The 25,137-nt window shown below is 43.7% G+C and overlaps 1 protein-coding gene across 3 annotated transcripts in view; it reads right to left on the reverse strand.

The window, feature by feature from the left end:
• The window catches only part of suco (SUN domain containing ossification factor), a 61,890-nt gene that overhangs the window by 32,646 nt on the left and 4,107 nt on the right, over window positions 1-25,137 (reverse strand). For all 3 annotated transcript variants that reach the window (XM_080769367.1, XM_080769366.1, XM_080769365.1), the window contains exons 2-3: window positions 5,748-5,862; window positions 2,776-2,898 (exon numbers count right to left, since the gene is read on the reverse strand). In XM_080769367.1, coding sequence (XP_080625493.1) covers window positions 2,776-2,898; window positions 5,748-5,862 — 238 coding nt within the window. The remainder of the gene's footprint in view (window positions 1-2,775; window positions 2,899-5,747; window positions 5,863-25,137) is intronic.

The raw sequence follows: 25,137 nt of genomic DNA on the forward strand, positions 1-25,137 counted from the left end.
TGCCCACAGCACTGCACAGCCCCACACCCAAATGAATCGAATGAATGAATAAGGCGCTTATATCGCTATTGCTCAGTGGATGGGACATTTACATTAAAAGCAATCGGATGGACGCGTGGATAACGGCATGGTTGTGTGCAATCGGAGGGAAAGCTTCCATAATCCATATAGCTTCCATGCTAGCTGCTTCAGACACAGGGGAGGGGAGGGAGAAATAGTGCGAAATAGCGCTTATGCAACAATTACCCTAAAACACAAACACCTCAACTCGATGTCATTGTGAATAAGAATTTCGAGCGAAATAATAATTTTTGGAAGGACACTTTCACCCAGTATGAAGCTAAATGTGGAAGCCGTGTGTGTCACACCAAAACGGCTGACCTATAGAATCCTGTAACCAGCCTCTCGCACTGCCTGCGAGTTGGCTCCGTCTAAGGCTCCGTCTTATGAGCAAATTTAGAACTTCCGGTCTGACAGCTAGCAGATTTAAGACATCCGGTTGCTTTCAGAATAAAATAAGATTATTTAATTCGTTAATTAAATAATTTTTACATTACATTATTAGTATTATTATTACATTACAGTTATTGTAAAGACACACATTATGTTTCTGTGTAAAAATAAGTAATTAAATAACATAAAAAAGTTATCTAAATGGATAAATGCTATTCACTGGAGTGCATGGACTTTATAAAGTGGACACTGGACAAAAGACGGCTCCGCCAGGCAACTATCTGGACATACCCACGCGTTTGGGAAGATGTCCTCTACCACCCCACAGTCTCCGCTAAGCGGGAGAGGTGTAAAATTCACAGCAGCAGAGCTTCTACTGGGGTCAATGCAAAAAAATGTACCGTTTCCGGACCCAGAATGGACACTGGACAAAGAGGCCTCCGCGAGGCAACTATCTGGACATACCCACGCGTCCGGGGAGATGTCCTCTACCACCCCACAGTCTCCGCTAAGCGGGAGAGGTGTAAAATTCAGAGCAGCAGACCTTCTATTGGGGTCAACACTCAAAAAAGTGCCGTTTCCAGACCCAGAATGGACACTGGACAAAGAGGCCTCCGCGAGGCAACTATCTGGACATACCCACGCGTCCGGGGAGATGTCCTCTACCACCCCACAGTCTCCGCTAAGCGAGAGAGGTGTAAAATTCAGAGCAGCAGAGCTTCTACTGGGGTCAATGCAAAATAAATTACCGTTTCCGGACCCAGACTGGACACTGGACAAAAGACGGCTCCGCGAGGCAACTATCTGGACATACCCACGCGTCCGGGGAGATGTCCTCTACCACCCCACAGTCTCCGCTAAGCGGGAGAGGTGTAAAATTCAGAGCAGCAGACCTTCTATTGGGGTCAACACTCAAAAAAGTGCCGTTTCCAGACCCAGAATGGACACTGGACAAAGAGGCCTCCGCGAGGCAACTATCTGGACATACCCACGCGTCCGGGGAGATGTCCTCTACCACCCCACAGTCTCCGCTAAGCGAGTAAATGGGTGCTTATATTTCTATGTGAAATGTGGTGATGCTGGCATCACAATAGATGCCAGCATCACGCTGCCTCCGTCTAATAAGCACATTTACAACTTCCTGTTTGGAAACCGAAACAGATGCTTCTGACATTTGCCTGTGCGTGCTTAATCGTTGTACTTCTGAACACATTTCCCAAATCTCAGTGATTTATCCACACATCGCTCTGTGTGTGTGTGTGTGTGTGTGTGTGTGTGTCGCGTCGCCCTCCAGCTGCAATTGCGAGTGTGCGCTGTGTGCAGGGCACACTACTGAGTTTAAAACCACAGCTGAAACATGAAGTGGAGTCTGTCAATTCCCGCAATTTCCTTCTTCCCATATTGCGCTGCAACGACACTAGGATTGAGCCCCCCGAAGGGGGGCGAAATTCTAGTACATTGAATACATAAAGTAACCGGTGTGACAAATAACTGTCCTAAATCTGGCTTATACATTGAATACATAAAGTAACCAGTGTGACAAATAACTGTCCTAAATCTGGCTCATACATTGAATACATAAAGTAACCGGTGTGAAGCAGGGTGAGACACCTGCGTCAGTGACAAGAGTACTGCTTTAACCCATTCTAGGCGGGAACCCCTTTTGATGTTTTAAGCATTATGTTTTGTTTAGCTGTTGAAAAAAAGCAGATCTACAAGCTCATAGCGTGGCACCAAGTGCCACGCAATACGACCTTGTAGATCTGCTATTTTTGAAAAATCGTGAAAATGTGTCACAAATCTTTGAATATATTCTTTCAGAGCGAACATTTTTAACTCAAATCTTTGCTTCTGAGGGGTTCCTGGAATAACATTTTCAGATGGGGGTCGGCAGCCAATTACATATAATTTTTGGGGTCCTTGACATGAAATATTGAGCACCACTGGCACTGATACAGAAACATGAGGAATTTCAGAAAACGGTCAGAATTTAGAAGACTTTTTTTTTTATTCAGGACCAAATGGGTTAATGTGGTGTTGTTCACTCAGACCCATTTTAAGTGTTTTGTACTGTTAGAAAAGGGGGCAGGTGTACTGTAACTGTACATACAGATGGCTGAGCCAAGCAGATTCTTGGCGGCCTTGTCCTCAGGTAGTTGGTATCCAGGTGGGGGGTTAAGGGTGACACAAGATAGGGCCCAGTCTATTTTATGTCATGATGATAAGAGCGCACCTCACTTCACACGGGTGTGATTTATTGTTTGGCATTTAGAATGAATGATGGTTATGTGAAGGCTAGCTGTCTGTCTGTCTGTCTGTTACCTGTTCATTATGGTCTTGGTGTATGTGGTGTGCTGGCAGCTGTTCTGATACAGGTACTTCAGCTGCCCCCTGCTTCTCCTGTCCAACATCGTCTGTTATGTGTGATGCCCATTCTTCCACCGCCTGGATGAAAACAATTTGACAAACCGTCAGACACAAGCACAATATATATCCACCAATACTTTCAAGATGAACAAATCAATTACATTATGCCAAAGGTTGAGTTTCTTCTATATATACACCCCGAGGTCGACTTTAATCCGAAGATAATGGGCCATTTAGTTTAACATTTAAATAACGTGTTCAAAGGAGCAAGACGATCCAGTTGGGTTAGAAGTCACGGGAGGAGATCAAGTGCTTCAGGAAACACAAGCACACATACAGCTACACCTCGACACAAACGCAGGGCATCGAGTTTGCATCTCAAGTTGTGAAATGGCCTCTTGTTGACTGATGGGAGGGAAGAGACAAAGGCAGCGCTATTGTAACACTGACAGCCTGACGGGCCCGTTCGATTACCCTGGAGCGTCAGTTTGCTGCTGGCTGGCCCGCAAACAATGAGCCCCCTTCATGTGTGTACACATACCTATGCATACACACACAGAGAGACCCCATTCATGTACACTGAGGGGACTAAACCCCAATTATTTCTAGGCTACAGCACTAACACGCCTTCATTTCAATATGCTTTTTGCTACATTTATGCCACTCCACACATCCAAAACGGAGACTTTTGAAAATACCCCGACTGCCAACAATTACATTTAGATATTCTTTCTTGAAGTTAGTCAGTCTCATTGTGCAGAATTGCCGATCTGCCTGTAGTCCTTTGCCGACCATTTGTGATACTGGCCCTGAAATCTTGCAAAATGTAATTAAACCACACCTTTGATGATGATCTAAACCTTTTGCCATCAAAACATTTGGTGAGCCATTCCCACCGTCAACTTCCTCTGCAGCTAGGCGTGTCATCCATCTAAAGCTGTGATCACACTACAAAAGCTACAAAGTGTTGCCACTCGCCAGCTACAGTACACTGCTGCCGAGTCACCTTTTGAAGTGTTGCGCAACACACTCATTGACATCCAGCGTGTGTTCCGACATGTGAGAAAAGCGAGGAAAATATCAAGGATTGGGTATTAAAGAGAACAGGGAACTGGCTGACAGCAAGGAATATTTCCCCTCATTACAAGCAGGAATTCTGTGGAGAGGGAAGGTGAGTCGAAATGGTTTAACAGCAGATGTCAAAAGTGTCGGCCATCAGCCAGTATCTTCACTTAACGTCCAGTGGAGTAAAATAAAGTGTTGACAATCTATCAACCTAGCCAACCGGGTAGGAACAGCTGGAATTTCATCCAGGGCGTTGGCATTATTGTCTTCGCCTACGTGGTCTCTTCTCCTATCTGTTCTGAGCCACTATTGGGGATTAACCACCACTTAAAGACGAGCACTGACCTCGCATCAGCTCCACCCTCCCTTCAAGACCTTAATTTGCTTAGCTCTGGAACAGAACCCATAGACGGAGCTGAGATGGATACGTTTCCTGCTTCAGTGGGTCAGTAAAAGCCCAGAGGACTGAGTGGAGAGCAGGGAGAACTCGCTGAACCGTGATCCCACAGAGCTAATTATGACCCAATACTGCCACCGCCGGAGTCACTCTGAGAAGTCGTGATGGCAAATCTTTCGCACCTTTTTCTGGCTTGCCATTGGAATTGTAGTACATTAGCGCTCTGTGTACGTGATTTGTCACATAAATATCTAATGTGTATGTTATATGTTGTGATAAAAACATATTTAATGGATATTGGTTACCTTTAAAAAAAAGTATTGTTGTGCTGGGCAGAATCCCTGGTATATCAGGGAGGGTCTTTCATTTTTTGGTGGGCATAAAAACACTTTACATTAAGTCTGTCATTAAAAAAAAACTGTATAAGAGAAAATAATACATACATATTGATATTGAAGTTGTACGATAATTTCAGGAAAAGGGATTTTTTACCAACATGGTGCAAATAAGGCACACTACATGACAGCCTCTCTGATGTACATGTCAGATAAGATGTGTTACCAGTGCCTTCTTGTTTGCATGTGTTACTACATGTTGGTTAGAGTTACAAAGACTTAAGTAACCTCCCTCTGCTAGTGCTAACGGAGCAGCTTGCATGCTGCTCCCAAATGAATGAATAGAATCAACACACACACACACACACACACACACACACACACACACAAACACAAACACACCCCCCATCATCACCGACACATCTGACACGCGCCCTTTTCAGTTTTGCTACTCACACCGTCACCACAGGCAGCCAACACGGCAATGTTATGAAATCAGGTTGCACACTTCACAATTTGGGCCATGTTGTTCATTACATCCGCAGTGTGATAGGAAAAAAGGTCATGACATGATGGATAATAAACCATTTTCATTTCAGACGGTGCAAGTTGAATTGAGTCTACTGTTTTGTGTGTTTTTTCAAAAAAAAAAATCATAAATGAACGCTGGTGTCGACATTGATATTAACCAAAAATACCTAAGGGCTTCTGGTATGACATTATTATTACCGGTACATAATATTAATTACACTTATACACAGCAGAAGGAAAACAATGTTCCACCCACCCACACAACGTAGTACTATAAATAAACAATACAGTGTGAATGCAGGTGTTTGTATTTGTAAGTGTACATCACACACAGCACAACAAAGAAAGACATTGTTCTGTGGAAATCTGATGGAGACCTCCTGCCGGCCACACAAATAAACATGTGGACCCCCCCTCCATCACACACACACACACACACACACACACACACACACACACACACACACACACACACACACACACACACACACACACACACACACACACACACACACACACACACACACACACACACACACACACACACACACACACACACACACACACACACACACACACACACACACACACACACACACCTTGTGCTGCGTGGAGTCCTGCTCCTGGTGTTGGTCACGTGGGTCAACGTCGCCAGCAGACTGACCCGGACCAGTGGAGATCTGCTCTGAACAATGCACATGTTGACTGGGGTACCTGAAGAACACACACAGTACAGAACGTTAGCACGGCACACACACATCACACACAGTTATTGAAACCACAACTGAAGCTGATATGCAACAGGAGTGTGCAGGAGGCAGACATGGCAGAATTCCCACAGTGATAATTAATCTCAGAGTGTGAAAATCGTTAACAAAGCACGAGAGGGAGTGCGTTAAGGTGAATAACATCCCAGCTGGCAGGTGCAGGGCTGCCAGAGAGTTAAAGCGACATTGATAGATGTGGTCGTGTGGCAAACAAGACGACACTGTGAAAGCTGCTCTCCATCATGCTCGTTTGTGTACCTATACTTCAACAATAAGCAGAAACCGGCACATTTTTATGAGTTGCAAGTAAATATCCCCTGTCCTCTCTCTCTCTCTTTATAGACGAATCCAGGAACGGGTCTCATGGTTGCAGCTTACTTATTTCCTGTAGGCGGACTCAACGTAGCTGCGGGTTTAAATCCTCATCAGGCGGCAGGTGCACCTCTTCTACTACAGTGAACGGCAGAGTGACTGATGTTAGTCTGCCTCAAACGTTACTCTTTTACCTGCTTTTTACTAACACCAACATTATAAAGATGACCAGAACATCGGGATGAACCTGTGTAGTTTATGGCTGCTCCAACAGTAGTGGCAACATTAAAATAAAATAAAAACGGAATGTCAAAATAACCACGGCGTTGGCTGAGACCAGAGCCATTGAGTAAGGAATGAGATGAAGCAGTGAAAGGTCCTGAAAGATACATAACGTCAGTCTTACCCAATACCCAATCTTTCCGTTTTATGAAGACAAGGCTGCTGTACTTTATACCTCATACTTTAAATGGAATGTTCCAACAGGCTTTGTAAAGAGATATTTGTCCTTTACCATACCTATCTCTCTCTTTTTCCTTCTGTTCAAATTTAGAAGTGCATAAGCGACAGCGTCATAAGCAAGTAAACTAAGGTGTCCACTTAAACCTGCTGCACTATGTATTAAACCTTCCACTTCTACCCCGGATTTGAACCCGGTTTCCTGCACAAGTCCTGACATTTTTACCATTGAACTTAATAGAGCTTGCTCAGGGGATAAATTGAATTGGTGTCAGATCCTGTGTCTAGGTGAGACATGACCTTTGACGCAATCTAAATGTCTCAATAGAAGAGCAGGGAGACCAAATACAACCACCCCAATTGTACAAGTTATATTGTATTAGCATACTCTACCTTAAAAATTGGACAAAAACAAAATTACATTTTATTCATTAAAAAGTTGCATAGTCTAATGCGCTCTGAGTTGGAATAAACTTGCAGACATTGAGAGACCTGAATTTGAAAACTCTACAGTGTAACCTTCACCTACATACAGTAATGCAAAAACGAATTCATTAAGACAGAGGAGAGAGAGAGAGAGAGAGAGAGAGAGAGAGAGAAATGGCGCAAAGGGGAGAGGAGACAAGGACAGGAGAGGAGACAAGGACAGGAGAGGAGGGGGGGCATCAGAGAGGCAGATAAGGAAACAGAACATATTGAAATAGTGACACAAGAGGGAGGAGGGCATAACAGGTTCTGTGTTTATCTTATCTTTGGGGGTAAAGGTAGAATGATGTGGAGAAAGGAAAGGGGGTCTGTGTGTGTGTGTGTGTGTGCGCGTGCGTGCGTGCGTGCGTGCGTGCGTGCGTGCGTGCGTGCGTGCGTGCGTGTGCGTGTGTGTGTGTGTTTTGGTGGTAGGGGAAATAGATGTAAGGTTTTGTCTAAACTTGCCCAAATTGCCTTGATAGTGACACCCAGCATGTTTGCTTACTCACTGCACTTTAACGTACTGTTGCTCAACCTTTAGCCCAGTCATGCCTCAGTAGATACGGTAGCTTTAGGCACTTTCAACCTAATCCCCATTTTGAGTATGTCAGGTGAAAATACAAAGTTCAAATATTTTCAGGGGCAGCGGTGGCCTAAGGGTTAGAGGAGCGCCCTTGTTGCCCAAAGGTTGCCGGTTCGATTCCCCGGATGGGCAGGAAAACTCTGGGTCGGGAAGTGATTGGTCATCACTCAACCAACACCGCTGAAGTGCCCTTGAGCGAGGCACTGCTCCAGTGGAGCTAGTGCTTAGTGACCAAGATTGATGTCGTACTGGTCAGCTCCCAGGTTTTAATGCGTCTGTCTGTGCGTTTCGATGTGCAGGGCGTTGCTGAAAATTAGCTACTACCCTGGGTAAATGAAGGGAAAATAAGAAATAAGACAAATCGCGGTCACTTCATGCCGTACATCGGCTGTTTATATTTTTGGCGTTATCTATTGAAAAAAAAGCAGATCTACAAGCTCATAGCGGCGCGCTACGAGCTTGTAGGTCTGGTATTTTTGAAAAATCGAAGAACGAGTGACATAGAAACATAGCTTTTTCAGAAAACTGTCAGGAGGTAGAAGACATTTTTCGAATCTGATCTCAGGTCAGATCGTCAGAATGGGTTAAGTAAGAAGTATGCGAGTAGTTATTGCGCTCTGTCACTGTCACTGGCAGATTGAGTTAAACAGAAAATATCCATCTTGGAACAGATAGGTCTCTTTAACACACACAGAGTACAGTGGGCCTATTCTCACCAGCTCTTACCAAGTGAGGCCAAGTGAGGATACTTTCAAACAAGTTTCTTATTCAGAGCCGGTATAGATTACCCACTTCTTGAACCGCTCTCCATTTATTGTGGAATGTAAACTTTACTTTACTACCACATGTTGAAATTTGCCTTTGGCCCCACTGTTGTACATTTAGATACCGACTAGGTAGGCTACAGTAAACTGAACGCATGATTAAAACCCCACAAGACAAATAGACAATATAAGCCAACAGAGGGTTCAAGGGAAAGGCTTTTTGGGCACAATTAAGTAACGTTTAAAAGAAACAAATCAAGGCTCATGGGGTGTGTAACACTGCCGCCAATTTACGTATTTCTCCTCTGTAAATATAGAATTTCATTGATTGTATCAATGTGTAAATTAATAGTCGATTGATAGTTGCAGGCCCGGTTTACAAAGCCAAAACAACAAGTAAGTAACAACAGCTGAACAGCAGCTGTCGCCAGCGGCTGTCATCTCCAAAGACGGAGTAAGAGCCACTATAGAGGCTGCGATGCAGACGCCATGTGATCCTGAAACCTGATCACTTCACCTTGACTGTCACTGGACTGGACACACATCACTGTCTGAAACACAGCAGCCTCACACATGAACATGCATGTCAGCACCATGCTGATGATGGCCCCGCCCCCACTGGGCACTGGCTACGCTGACGCACAGTCACACACTACTATACTTGTGAGGAGGACAATCGTCAACATTAGGACAGCAGTTTTATGAATACTTGAAACATTTTGGGCTTCTTTTTGTTTACAGTGAGCCTAAAACACTATCTCTAATATGTGTTATCAAGCAGTCTCTTCATGAATTCTGTCAAATTATCTTCAACAGTGACACATCATGGCAAGTTAATAAAACAGACTATACATTAAGATGAGATCACCTACTGTAACGCATGAAATGGAGGAGATTAATTGCACAATACACACCGACCAACCAATACTATGGGAGCTGTTGTGGCCAATTCACCGGCGTGTTCTCCGCCAAAACAAGCCTTGTCCTTGGCATTTGGGTTAACTTCATGACCTCAACACCGGCCTGGTATGCTGGCCGGCGCAATGCACACATCAGTGCTAACTATCTCATCTCAGTAGCACATGATCCAAGTATCCATCCCTGCTGATGTTGCAATGCGGACAAGTGCCCATATGCTTAACACCTTATAATGTACACTGTCCATAGGGGCCGGACAGTGAGAGAGGGCTCCGCTGAAGGAAACCCGAGAGCCCTGAGGCAACGCACAGATATTTGAGGGTGGGGGCGAGGTGTATAATATGAACCGTGGACACTGGCTAAACTTAGATTCATAGCTTTGAACTATGTACCGTTTCAAATGTCATACAGTATATAGCATTAGGAAGAATGGGGGTTATATATGGTCGTATAGTGGTGGTCAGGGGAGGGGGGGGTAAGTTAACTGGCCTAGGAACAGAAAACACTGGCGTCTGATACTCTGATCACATTACCAGTTCCCAATACCCAACAGGACCTATGGTTCGACTCGGACCATAATATTTTGTTATCGTTGGGTAAGATTTTGTCCACAATTCCATGCTGTATTGATATGGTATCATAGGAGACATAACACTCAAACAATCAAAATAATTGTGTAGTCTTCTTGTACATTAATCAATTAAGTGATCTATATAAGGGTCCATTTGGTTACCAACTCTCCGTCATTTAGCTGGGGATCCTGTCCAGGACCACTGTTGGTTCCAATACCACTGGTTGAGAACCACTGTTATAACCAATTGTACTAAAACACGGCATGCAAATTGCAAACCCTTGCCCAAACTAGAACGGGGTATGGTGGTGGTGACTCTACTTTTTCAGTTAAAAAAATAAAGGCGTAGGCGTAGGACGGAGTCTCCCGGTGGGGGCTCCTCAGTGACAACACACAGAAATGTGTGTGGGTTGGAAATAATTGGCATAGCGACTAAATTGTGGAGGGAAAAGGCGTAAAAAGTGAATGTGATGACGAGGCCGAGGGAAGATCAGAAAGAGGATGTTAGGCTGCATTCCTGCTCATGTAGGTTGAAAAGATGGGCCGATCCGCGGAATAGCAGCCTTGGGGCTGCATGGCTTTGAAAATGGAAGTTCAAACAGAGGACCAAGTGAAAACAGATACAACTGAGCTGAAAGGAAACAACATGCCACCTGAATGTGGAACGCATAACCATTGCCACTACAAAAAGTTAGTGAGACTTTTTGGGCTATTTGCCCATTTATTTTACCTATATTTTTTTAACTTTTGTTAATTTCAGATGGCCTTTTTTAATAACAAGTGTTGTCATAATCTATAATATAATAATATCCAAATTCACTCTGGCAGATTAGCCTACCCGGCTAGTTACAATCATAATAAGGAGGTTGGTGTATCCCCAGATTCCCCACTGCCAGCCTCCTTCAATGACCCAGTGACACACATACTCCCTGGCTCCCCTTCAATCTCAGAATATCTCACCACACTTCACCCCCATTAAAGCTTCACATAAGGTTTCCAATTAGTATTGGGGCTCATATTCCCGATGCCCCGATTTGACACATATATTATACGGCCAGTAGGAAGCAGAGAGAAGAGACTATTTGAATACGTAATATGTTTAATTTGACCTATAGTCAGAATATATAGTAGTATACAACTATACATACTAGTAGATCGTTCAGTTTAGTTGAGTTCAGTGGTTGTAGAACGTATACTATACAAACAACACAGAAAGGTCCATTCACTTATCAAACGTTACCTGCTGTAATCACAAATAACAGTTCCATTAGTGTGTCACAAAGTGATAAGAATGTGATAAGATTCAGCCAATAAATATTTGAGTAGTGATTGAGAGTGTGCTTATTTGTATATAAAATGTATTATATTTAGGGCTGCACGTACAACAAATTGACCCATTTTGGGTGGGAACCCCTTTTGGTGTTTTAAACATTGTTATAATTTAAAATATTTATTTCAGAAGGATCTTCAGAGGATTTAGAAGATTTCTTTAAAATTTTGAGGTCAGGCCTAAATGGGTTAAACAAATACATTTGATCAGTTATCACCATGCCCTCATCTCCTCACCATTATACAAGAGATAACACATTGTACAACCCATCTACCCATCCAGCAGGCTCAGAGGCACAATAACATCACAAAAGTCATCGTGATTAATAATTGTAATTACAACAGACACAAGTTTTAGACATTTTAGCCATAAATGCAGTACTGAAACGTGTCGTGTACAACTGTGTGTACTGTACCTACATTATACATGATTTAAAAAGGAGATGCGAGTCTCACTCTCAACTGAACTTCTGCCTACTGTATCTGCACTGGTCAGCAATAAACTGAACACTCAAATAATTGTACAACGTTTTATAGACTACCTGTGATGTCCTTCCTTTCAAGCTGAGGCCCCTAGGTCTCCCAATTTAACAAAATGAGGAACAGATGAGGGTTTTGCTGCAACCCTGCACCCTGAACAGATTCTGCAGGACTTAAGGAAAAGAAAGAAATCCATTTGACGGTATCCATTTATCTAAGCCCATTATTAATGCAACCCACTTTTTCTTTCCGACTGAAAGTAAACTCATCATTAACAAGTCAAATTACCCCAGTCAGTGCCTTGTACAGAAACTTGCACTGCTAGCTTTGCCTTGAACATCAAACTGTATAAGTGACATAAATAGGTCACATACTGTACTATAATAGGTGTTTGTGTATGTTGTTTAAGTTAGTAGGTCACATACTGTAGGTGTTTGTTCATGTTTAAGAGAATAGGTCACACAGAATCAACACTCCACTAAGAGCTAGCTTCTACAGTATAACAACAGATAAAGCTCTCTTGACAAACTTCTAAATTGCAGCCTGCTTGTCGGTCACAAAGCCCTGTCCAAATGTCCAAAGTATTCAAATGGTGATTAAATCAAGCAGTGGTGCGAGATAATAGCACGCAAATGCCTTGCACTGTACTTGGTGCGCTGCCTGTACATCCAATACAAAGCCTCATCTTTGCAATGAAGTGAAACACAGATGCCCAACCCCCCTGTGCAGTGCACCCAGGATGGAATGAATGGCTAAAGAGCCGAGTGTTGACATTCCTTTGGATGAAGAAAAGGAAGAAGATGGGGTGGTGATGGGGTGGTGGATGAGTGGGACGAAAGGAGCCATTTTGCGGGGTAGAAACTTGACCTAGTTCTTCTATAAAGTTATGCAACACACTGAGGGGGGATGTTAAGGCAACCGCAGCGAGAGGGACAGATAGACGTTAAGTAGAGTAGTAGAGAGTCGAGACACTGAATTCAATATAGACACAGATAAAATAAAATAGAAATCACCCACGTTGAAGTGAGGGCCGCTCATACTGTACATCATCTCATTCTGGCCAATCATTTAGTATTTTAATGTTTGCGTTTACGCAAACACTCAAAACTGGCCATTCATTATCAATGGCATTTAATGTTTGTGTTAGGATAAAGTTGGCGTTTACACACACACTAAAAGCTGGACATAGGAGGGGCTTATCATCATGTGAGGTAGATGTTCTGCTAATAAATAAGCCAGTACCAGGCCAGCCTAATGGAGGATTCAGGATTCAAATTCAGAAATGGCAAAAGTAGCAGATCTACAAGCTGAAAACATGCCGCTTCGCACCACGGTTTGAGCTTGTGGATCTTCTACTTTCGATGTGTGTGACGCTGTAGTAGTATGATCAAGTATATTATAGGGCATTCATTTACGATAAAACACAAATACTATGGAGATAGGAGGTTTCTGCCCGACGAAATGTCGAAATGCCTGAGGCTTTACTAATGACTCAGCGGACAGCGTATAATAGCCTACACAACTCCCCTTCTCTCACTGGATCCATACATCCTTTCCCTCACCCCGTCTCTGCTTACTGCCCCGCTTCAGAAGCACATGTACAGTAGATTCTCTCTCCGTTTCCCTGTCTTTCAAATGTACAGTAGATTCTCTCTCCGTTTCCCTGTCTTTCTCAGTTGTGCTCCCACTCAGACGCGAACCCCGGCCTGTATCCACTAAAATATCAACAATAGCTGGAGGAGGTGTAGACAAGACGACAGTATATATCCCATTTTGACCTGAGATCAGATTCTAAAAATGTCTTCTGAATCCTGACAGTTTCCTGAAAAAGCTGTTTCTTTGTCAGTCGTTCAATTTTTCAAAAATAGCAGACCTACAAGCTCGTATGAGCTTGTAGATCTGCTATTTTTAAATAGCTAAAGTATAACATAATGCCAACACCAAAAGTGGTTCCCGCCCCAAAATGGGATATATGCACAGTAACAGGCATACAAAAACAATTCTTTGCACTGTCCCGACTCGAACCCATTTTGAGTTCCTAGCCAATCCCCCCCGGGATTATTTCCTGTTGGTTTTAGAGCCTTTCAGTAGCAGGGAACCGGGAACGATGCTACTGTATCAACAGGAATGTACTGTACCAACTGACCCGGTACCGGACTCACACATGGTCCAGACAGAGCTGCAGAGAAAACAGGATGAGAGGGGCTTAAGATAAAATACTATCAGCAGACATGACGTCTGGATGGGGCAGAGAGAGAAGGCCTCGGATCTCATTGGATGCTGCTGGCGCTGGCAGTGACGCAGAGGTCTGTGCCAGCCCAAGGGTCTTCTGCCATGACGGTGCATGTGCCATGACGCAGTGTTTGTGTATCTATCGTGTGTGTGTGTGTGTGTGTGTGTGTGTTTCCTTTATGAATAATAATGCTGTCGTCCTCCAGCAAATCAAGTCAAAGATGTGTGGAAGAGACAAGAGGGACGGACGACGGACGGCATCAGAAGTGATGGTGACTCACGCAGGGCAACATCTGTGATCTCTCACAACTAGGGATCACGTTTTTTTTGCTCCCGATCCGATTCCGATATTTTGATTTTGAGTTCTATAGAACACTTATGCCATATCACAATAGTACAACATCCCAAATCACAGCCGACATCAAGTCTAACATCATGATATGGATATAATATTGATGCTAGGGATCAGTCCCGATCACGTTTTTTTACTCCCGATTGAAAATGACGTGACCCTACCCTACTCACAACCTCTCCCTGTCACTCACTTCCTTCTTGACATTTGACTCTTTGTCCCTCGTCCCCTTCTTCATCTCTCTTTGTCTCTGACTTTCATCACTACGGGATTAACCTGATGAATTAGGATTTATTTACAGATCCCCTTCTCCCACACGTACCGACTGGGTCTTAAGCACAATGCCATGCTTCCGTGGCAGCGTTCAGATGTCATTACCTGTGAGTTGTGACAGGGAAGATTAGCCTGGCCTACATTCTCTGACATGGCTGCTGCAGCACCACACAGTACACCCACACCCCCACAGCACCTTTGCCTGCCATGCACACTAAACACCTTAGTGTCCTTTAATCGAGTATTAAAATGAACCATCTGCCAACTATAGCATGGGTTTGCTCTCACCATGGTGCGCCTAGCATATGATACACTTTAACAGGTTCATTAGTTCCTACTTAGGCCTGACCGATGCCAAATATTTGGGCCAAAAGCCGATTCCAATTTTGTCCTAGACCAAAGACTACCGGTGTTTTGACCAATATTCCTACTACTGAAGGAGAGGGACAGACAGTTTCAGAGGATTTCAAAGAAGTGCCGGGTGATGTCATCATACTGGCTGGGTATATATATGTAGAAGAGTTCTGGCAGTCTAATAAACAGTCGCTGTATACTGCTGTGAGACAGGTGGGAGTCTTGTGATGATGAAACACGGATTAGAATAGACTACAAAAGGTAATGGCAGCAGCAGATAAAAACACAAGCACAAGGAAAACTTTCCCTTTCTGGGATGAGCCTCATCATGTGCCTAGAGTAAATATACACACACACACACACGCCAAGCCAGAGGCCAAATAAATCCAGCTGTGCCTGTTCCCTCTCAGAGCCACGTCCTAAGAATAAATCCTAAAGTTGGGCAGAGGATCCAGGTTGGACCAGAGCATTTCTTTCCTTTAGAAGAACAGACAATCCAAGAGAGGGGGGGGGGACCGTTAAAGGGAGAGGATCCACGTTGGCAGCGGTGGAGTGTAGGGCAGGGCAATGTGCCAAAGCTCGCTTGCGCTTGAAAAAGTAGGGCAGCACATCGGTGATGGTGAATTAGACAAAAACATTCCGCCAGCATGCTAGAGGCTGGGGGTGGGGGCGGCAGAGCCAAAAAGCTATCTGCACTGATGTGTGTATTTGCCTGCCCTGCACATGAGAGCCGAGGCAGAGAATAATGTAGAGAAGGAGTCTGTTCCAAAGCCTAACTGATCCTCCATAATCCCCCTCATTGCTGCATCCTTTCGACAGCCAGGACACCGCTAATACATACCATTTGAAATAAAGAAGTCTCACACACAGATAATAATAATCAAGCCAGTTATTTAAGTGAACCAGACAGAATACTTTAAATGGCCGACACAGCCTTGTTCAGCCTTGTACAGCATGATGTTATCATGCAGCGCACTGCTATGGTAAGGTTTTAACATCAAAGTGGAAGAGAATTTAAAGGGTGGCATGCTCTTTATCAGAGCATTTATCGACTTACCATCATTGTAAACACACCGGCACATGAGCCTATGACCTACCGCGTCCTGTCTCTCACTGAGATTAGAAAGGCCTCGGGGCACTGTGGTTAAGTATAGTTCCTACTACCACATTATAGAAGCTGCTGACGCAGCCTGACAGCAGGTCCCAGGTTTGATTCCTGAGACTGGTGGACCTTTGCAGCGTGTCACTGCCCAACTCTCTCCCCACTTGGACTGCATTTATATAGCACTTACGTATATGACACTACCTGTCAATCTACACTGTTCTATCGAAATGAAGACAGAAAAGCACAAAAAAAAATCTAAAATCTTCAAGAAAAAAAGTTAAAAGCCTTGTTTTTATAAATCAGATTTTAAGGGTTCATATTTTGTGAAAGTTATTTTCTTTGTCAATCAACTATATTATAAGAAAGTACCAGAGACATAAATGATTCAACAGAAACCTAGTTAACACATCCGGTTGTTGTTTACATACAATATTACAACATACAGTACACAATGCTGTGTGCCACTTCACTTTACTGTACCACAGAATTACAGCTTTTAAAAATAACAGGCCAAATCTGTTTGCTGAGGCCATCTTCTGGGATGGATGTGTTTTTTCTCATGCAAAATGCAAAGGAATGCAAATTGGGAGTCCAACCATGCTGTGCATGTGTGGTCTGCACAGAGAATTAGATTATCACTGCAGACATGAGCTGTAGAAGCACCATGCTGTAGTAGGCTGACTGTCGCATACATGCATTTGGGTTTGGGCCCTTAAAAAACTACTACTACTAATCACACCAGGCTTCAGTTCCTCACAGATGAGTGCAAACTCAAATTATGTCTTCAAAATGAGCAGTAAAACCACACTTAAAACATCTAAACTTACATGTACAAACATGTTGCTTTTTTTGCCATTGTTTGATTGTCTAATCTTCCAGGATCTGCATTTTGCAATTCCGTCCGAGTGTGTCTGACGCACTATTAAACCTCACTGAATAGAGTTTACATTAGACTCTCTGGGCTGTATTTTGCGTGTCTTAAGTACCGGGTCTTATTACCTAACTTGAGTAAACTAAAGACCTGGAGGCGTGATCAATGCTCTTTGGCCACTCAGAATAGCCAAATGGCATTGATCACGCCTCCAGGTCTTTAGTTTACTCAAGTTAGGTAATAAGACCTGGTACTTAAGACACGCAAAATACAGCCCTCTCTCTCTCTCTCTGTGGTGCAGACAGTACAGTATGAACGAGCAGACACGCCTCACCCTGGAGCACTGGAGCAGGCCTTCCACATCACACAGGCCGACTCACCAGGTGACACTCTGACATGTCATGTATGTGCAATCTCTACACGTATGTGTGTGCAATCTATGACTCATGTATGTGCAATCTCTAAACACAGCTACATGAACGAACACACACCCACACACCACGCGCCACCCACCCCCCCCCCCCCCCCCCACACACACACACACACACACACACACACAATTATATCCGTGTGCTTCGGCTCCTGGTTCCTGTTGATTTTCCACATTCAAAGAGCAGAGGTGATGATGGCGTCACCAGCTAATCCTGCTTGATCACTATCAGACCAGTTCCCACATACATACAGTATCTAGGAGCACCAATGGAGGGCGAGGGCAGCTTTCGTGTGAGCTCATTAATCGTTCCTCTTTTAGTATTTTTTAGCGTTTCTTTTTTCCATCTACATTCTACACTGTTTGTTGGAGACAGTATAAAGAGTTATAACAGACAGATAAGCACTATAATGCACAGTATACACTTGACCTGCTGCTATGATCACTCACCTTTACCTTATCTCCTATACGTTGATCTCCTTTCCCCCTTGCCCCCCACCCCCTTCTTCTTCCCTTTCTTTTCTATGGAAAAAAACGATACAGGAATTTTGTAAATCTGTGATGTGACAATCTGTGATTCACACCGACAGGCAGGGGAGAATAGGCCTCTATGGCAACTGTTTCTTGGAATTTGACACAATCACTGAAACACTGAACTAATTCTACCGGTTTAAACAGTATTGTGTTTTTCTATCAGGACATGAGCCTCACCTATAAACCTAAAATGTACAAATGTACTGTACAGATTCAGCCTTTGTTAAAGTGACTGAGGAGGAGACAACATGCAGGACTAAGGCTATGGGATGGTCAGTGGAAGGAGGAACAGATCGCTTCCTGTAATAAGCAGAGGGGACCCACACGAAGAGCCTATTTCTGGAACTTACAAAATCCCGCATCCCCTCCTCTACTGGCTGCATGCTCTCTTGAACAGGACAATGAAATGAGAATGAGTCAAAATAACAAAGGCATAGAGAGCTGCACCCCTGAGAGTTTTCAACCTTTTCCCAAAGGATTTTCAATTAATCTGGTTTAAAGATTATGTTTCTTGAGACCACACTTCCCTCCCGGGTGATTATTCTTTAGCTGAACTGAGATCAGCGCTATACGAATTATATACCGTCAGGAAAAGACCCATACGCCCCGACAGTGCGGTACGGTGTGTAAGCTGTGCCAGTGGGAAGCGGACCAGCCCCTCTCAGACCAGGGATGAAAAGAGGCCTGGGAACGCCAGTCCGGGCCCGCCGCCTCATTGACAGAGGATCAACAGACCCATGCATGTGTACTAATGACATCAGATAGAAAAGGCAAAGCCACTCGGCCAGCGTTGTCCGCAGACTGGGACACTGCACGCGTTTGCGTCGCGTGTATATACTCTGTATACGGTGGGGGGGGGGGGGGGGCAACACGGGCAGAATGCATGCATCAGCAGACACCGCAGGGGAACAAAAACTCATAAAACATTCACGTCCACCTCGGTACAGTCTGTGCCGAAGAATGCCGATGTACTGATGGCTGCATAGCACGTTTACTGTAAACAGGCTAATGCACACTTGAGTGGCAGGCTAATGCACACAATAGTTAGTGGTGCACCGTGCAAGGAAACAAATCTACCACTATTGTTCCCCACAAAACTGGCCTAAGTAAGTACTATGATATGCATAAGGAAACAGGCTTGGTGCCTTGACCATAATGCCTTCTGAATGCCGGATTCCTCAAAAGTCAAAACGTGGTGCAATTAGCTAATAGTACACAATGTTCTTAACAGCATGCGTCCTGCGACAGACCAGCATCCCACGTGCACGTGTCACATACGCACGGGAGCACAGTGAAGCAAAACAAAGGGGACGAGAAGAGGGAACTTGACAAAGAAGAGGGTAAACCAGAGTGTAGAAGAGAGGTTGGCTGTGCTAGAAAAAGGTAAACATTCAAGACAGAGCAGCAAGTGAGACGGGGGAGGGGAGGAAACGGAGCCTTTTTACAAGGAGAGCCGGAACGGAGCCTCTGTCAGGGACAAGGAAGTCAAGAGCAAAGCCAAGTTAACCTTGGTTTAGGACTAGTGTGTTAACTTGGCCCATTCACAACTGTACTAGTTTAGCTTTGAAAACTTACAGCATGATACATGAACATACATAAAAAAAAATCTCTAACAAAAAATAATAATAATTACATAATATGTATACATATATTGCATATCGAACATTTAAATGTGAGTGCTGCCCTAGATGTGTCACAGGGACTACATTTTTTGGGAGCGTTTTACCCATTGCTGGCTGTCAATACAAAAAAATAAAAAAAAAGGAAAAGCAAGGTCATTACAATTTTGACATATTATTGTTTACATAATGCAACTGAATGCACAGTTCTCACATACAGTAGTTTATGAAGCACAAGCACACCCACCTACATTACTGTGCTGCTTACAAAACACTCCAACAATCTCCATCCATAAAATGCTATTCATCACCTGCACAGTAAACACTGTAATTTTGCATCCAACATCGCCTGAGGCCACTGGCAATAATTCAGCTCTCACCTCACTCCCTTCAGGTCTCTTCAGGTAAACTTAAGTTCCAACCTCTTTTCAAAAAACTACCTCCACTTGATTACACACAAATCTGCTGGGACACTAACTGCACCAAAACAAAATAAGATAAATGCACTTTCAGAAAAACAAGACTACAACAATCGATTATTTCTGCTGCACAATACAGTTATAGAGCAGAATACAGACAACGGTCTGCACGCTTTTTAACAAGTAAATTCCAGATCTCCTGATAAATGCAATGACTAGTGTAATCTTTACAATGGTAGAGATGCTTTATCAACACAAAAATGCATAGTAGGCTAGGCTGTCACCAAATCAACAACTAATTTGACTCTTATCATGTCAGGCCAAATCTAGATGGTTTCCACCCCTTCTTGCAGCTATCTTGAGGGCACAGAATGGCAGCAGAAGGCTGTAGTTTAGTAGTTAATAGTGATACAACGAGCATCCTTGACTCAGTCTTACTCTTAGTCTGACCACCACAGCTCAGTCAGGCTTCCGTGGGAATTTCCCACGGCACCCAAGACACCACAGCACAGGTGACAAGAATATATGAAAGGGTTTGTGTCAACAGAAATTAGTACCTTTAACCAAGAAACTACTGCATGTCAAAGCATGGGGAATCAATCAGTATCTATCTGCGAGTGTATGTGCAGCAGAGAAGGGTGTGATGGGGTGTGGAGATGGAGATATGATCTCCCTTTGCAGAATTGCCATGTCCTCCTCTGCAGAGTGCTGTGAATCACAAATATACCCTATTCCCATCGCACAGCGTGACTTGGTGGACTCAATTCAACTCACTCACACAGTCCAACAAGGTGGATAATCACAATTTAACCTTTTTTTCCCCCCATCGTGTGACATCCCATCGTGTGGCATTTAATGAACGTAGAAGATGGCCACAATTGTGTAGTGTGCAAGCAGCTTTACAGAGGTTATAGGGAGGGACTGTCAATCAACTATATAGGTTAATAACAGGGGAGAGACAGTGAGCCAGTCGGGCAGTCATTGGGATCAGTGTGCCTGACCGTCTCCATGGCCAGTGGGCAGGGACAATAGTGAGCTCAACAGTGCCAGTCCAGCTCTGTCTCTGTTGATCAAAGCAGAGATGCCAGCCTGCCCTGCAGCACTGAGCCCTGGTCTACTAAAATAACACCACACCAATGGACCCACACAAGTACTAAGCCTCCATCTTATGAAGGCCTGCAGAGGGACAGAGAGAGGCACTTTGTCATTGATGAATTTAGAGTCTTAAAATGATATGAGAACAGAGAATCTCTATTCTCTGAGATACAGAGGAAACAAACAACACAGGCATCAACTAATATAACTATAGTCACCATTGGACAATACTAGTAATTTGTTGGGAGTATACCTCTCCTTTCCCTATTGTACCAAAAGGAGGATATGAAGTTAAGTATTTGTTCAGTCATTCAGTGGCCAGTTTGTGCCAGGGGTAAGAGATGAGACCACGTCAGAGACTGGCAAAGCAAGAAAATCACACCCGTGTGAAGTGAGTGGTGCAACTCCGTGTGGGGGTCCCCAGAACATCCAGAATTCCAGACCCCCAGGAACGCGCCCAGGGGGCCAGGCCGATTCCAGCGAGCCGCCCCACATCCAAAACGGTTGAGAAATTACAGTTGCGCCGTGTTGGGGTCCCTCTATTGTACTGTACTGTCACTGTACTGGCACACTCGAAATCATCATATATACAGTTAATATGTGCATGTGTGTTTGTGTGTGTGTTAGGTTGCGCACAGGTGGTGAAAAACACCATGCTATTTTCGTGCTCATACGCAGGCAGGCACCCAGGCACCCAGGCAGGCAGCCAGCTACACACATAGCTCCGTAAGGGAGTGGTTGCACCACTCAAAAATAGAGAGCAGGACCACAAAATTCTATAGAATGAGGAAGCAGGAAATACAATGTCTCTGCAGAGGAAATAATTGTTAGCAGCGTTTAGAAAACAAGCCAAAGGGACTTCCCCTCACAGACAAACTGGGCCATGGATACACTACAGCTATGATAAATAAGGAAATATAATTTATAAAAGGTTCATATAAATCGTTCAACTAGCCGATCTACATCAACACGTTGTGAACTTGTAGATCGGCTATTTGGACTATTCAAAAGGTTTTTCAAAATAGTAAAAGGCAAAGATGTTTGGGGATAAGGTGTTTAGCACTGACAAAAATAGAGCCCCATATCTTTTAGACTAGAAAGATCAGCATCACACACATTAGCAAACACACTTCAAGGTTGGAAATGCAAGTTGATGAACCTGTATGGCTCTGACTGGAACTATCAGAATGTGACCGTGAAATTAGCAAGAAACAGGCAACTAGAAGGTTGAATACCAAAGATCCACAAAGCTGTCCAACTGCACAAAATTTAGAACCTCTCTAACAGACTTAATCTTGCCCATGTAGGTTAATTGGATAATTGAGATGAGAAGCAGTTGTATTTCTTAATATCAACCAATCAGCGTGAAAACCAGATTGTTTGTAATCGCCTAAATCGATTACCGGTAGTCTGATTAACGACTTAATGCAAGCCCTGTCCTGTATTATACTTTGTTGTACAATAGTGGGCGGCATGCAAAAATAGCAAGGCCATAATATTGTAGTAGTACAGACCTTGTCAGAGAACTGAGGGGCAGTTTTACAAAAGAAATATATATATAGAATAATCACTCAATAATCTTAAACAGTAGAACAGTGGGAGAGCAACAGAGGAATTGTGCAATGACGACGAGACAACAAACAGGAGGGACATTATCATAAGTGTTTATGATACTGACCCTGTGTAGGGAGTATAGGGACACGATGACATAATGCCATAAATCACAGCAGAGCCATAACAGCCCAGAGAGCATAGATACTGTAGCTGGATGGTATGGATAGCTGAGAGGAAGTAAACAACTGGGGTGTTCTGTTTCCTGTAGGGTGGTGGTGGGCTGGCTGCGCTCAGATCAGTCTGTGCATATTCCTAGTCCTTGTAAACAGACTACAGACGGGACTACTACTAGTCAAAAAGATTGGATCGTATTCATAACTGACTGACTGGGCTCTCTAGCAGTTCATGTCTACAACGGCATGTTTCCTTGCCATCCCCCAATCCACTGCTGGAGCTGTGAAACAGTGTGCGGCCCCCTCTCACTGTCTTTGTCTCTCTACCCTTGGCCCCCTCCCATGATTAACCCTATAATATCCCAGACAGTACACCCCTTTTTATTAAAAAAAAAGGAAAAAAAGTAATTGTGGAAATTGCAGCTTTACAAGCTCAAAAAGCTTAAGCTTTAAGCCTGTAGATAGGCTATTTCCACTATGCATATATGAAGTATAAAGTTATTGAATTGTATAAGTTATGTCATTATCTGCCCTGTGCACCTTTTGTTTACAAAGCCTAAAAGCAGAAATGAAAATTTCACACATAATGTCCCAATGTTCAATAACAGAAACACAATTAAATCGTTAATCTTCATTATTTGAGCGACAATTAATCATCAAGTCAAATTTCTAAATTGTGACAGCCCTATACCCTATATACAGTATAGCCCTATACGCCTCCCAATATCAATACTGCTGCTTATCAGCAGAGTGCCAGAATCCGTGGAACTGGACATTTGAATGCCCACTGCTGCACATGGCCATGAGAACAAGAAAGCTGTGCTTATGCAATGCCACTGCAAAGTAGGAAGCATTTACGACGGGGGCGTGGCCAAGAGTTGCTTAACTATGGGGGACCCTCTCTCTCTGCCTTTACCTTTACACTGCCTTGCTTGACTGCACTGAATCAGAATGCCTGCCTGGTAGTATGTCCACATGCAAAGAATTTGACTTTGTGCATTACTAATACATAGAAGGGGGAACAAACATCTTATACTCAAGGACACATACTGTATCGATGACATATTTCCAGCCTTGGTTTGTTCACAAAATGTGTGTACGTGACGTGTGTATGCGTGCGTGCGTGCGTGCGTGCGAGAGAGAGTGTGTGTGCGTGTGTGTGTGTGTGTGTGTGTGTGTGTGTGTGTGTGTGTGTGTGTGTGTGTGACAGTGTGACAGTGTGAGTGAAAGTTAGCATGCAGTATCTGATACAAGGTCGAAGAGCTGAAGTAACTTCAAATTGGAATTGATTATATCATATTTTACAAATTCATCTAACCTTCTTGGGATGATCCTTCTTTGGCTTATAATTTAAATGGACATTAAATATTTGAGTGTTGCAAAACACAGGATCACGTGGAGGATTGCTCAATAGCTGTGGCTGTGCATTCTGAACATGATATAGGAGCAGCAGGGACAAGGGAAGCTAGGTGGCAGCCAGGCCATATAGAGTAGCTCATCCTAAACATCTTCCAGGAAAAGAAACAGGTTGGGCTGGGACGCTGGGTGTTATCTTACAGATCACTGTCCATCATGTGGGTGTATACGTAAGAATCATATCCAAAAACAAACACAGCAGCCTAAAGTCAGTTATTCGTCTGTCAAACAATACATGTCCTGATCAAAACAAAAACTGCTGGCACAGAATTCCAATACACTGTCTGGTATTGAGGGAACAAATCACCACAACATTCTAAATATATGCTCAGAGAAATGCTCTTATGTTGTCAAGCTTGACTGATTATGAACTAATAGTAAGAGAGTGAGTGATACGGTAGGCTCAACTGAGCCAACGGCTGCTGCAAGCAGACAATCACAATTACATTATATAATAATTATTCCTCTAACAATCTTCAAGTGGCTGACAGAATGCCATAACAGGCCTCTTAACTACAAGTATATCACCTGTCCAAATGTGGCAATCACCATCAAGTGTCCAACAAGGAGCCGCACAAAGTACTCCGGACAGAGCTAACTCACAGTGCAAGCAATTTCTGGACTGAGAGAAGTATGTTGCAGAGAGAAAACTGCAGCGCTTAGTGCCATGACACGCACTGGCAGGCATCTAGACACAAATTTATAATCTAATGGACTGGAAGATGTATGCATGTGGCAGCAGATGGAAAACCTTTAATCTGTAGAAAATGTCCCTTTGCACACACACCTACTGAAATGGACAGGTGTGTAGGAGGTCGCTCAGACCTTCATCAGGCAACATGATGAAGATCGGAACAACTGAAACGTTCCATCTACATTAAACTACTTTTGCTATAAGTTTTTGCTCTTCTCAA

This window comes from Protomyctophum bolini, assembly GCF_963924005.1.
Source record: "Protomyctophum bolini genome assembly, chromosome: 8".
In the NCBI taxonomy this organism is placed as follows: Eukaryota; Metazoa; Chordata; class Actinopteri; order Myctophiformes; family Myctophidae; genus Protomyctophum; species Protomyctophum bolini.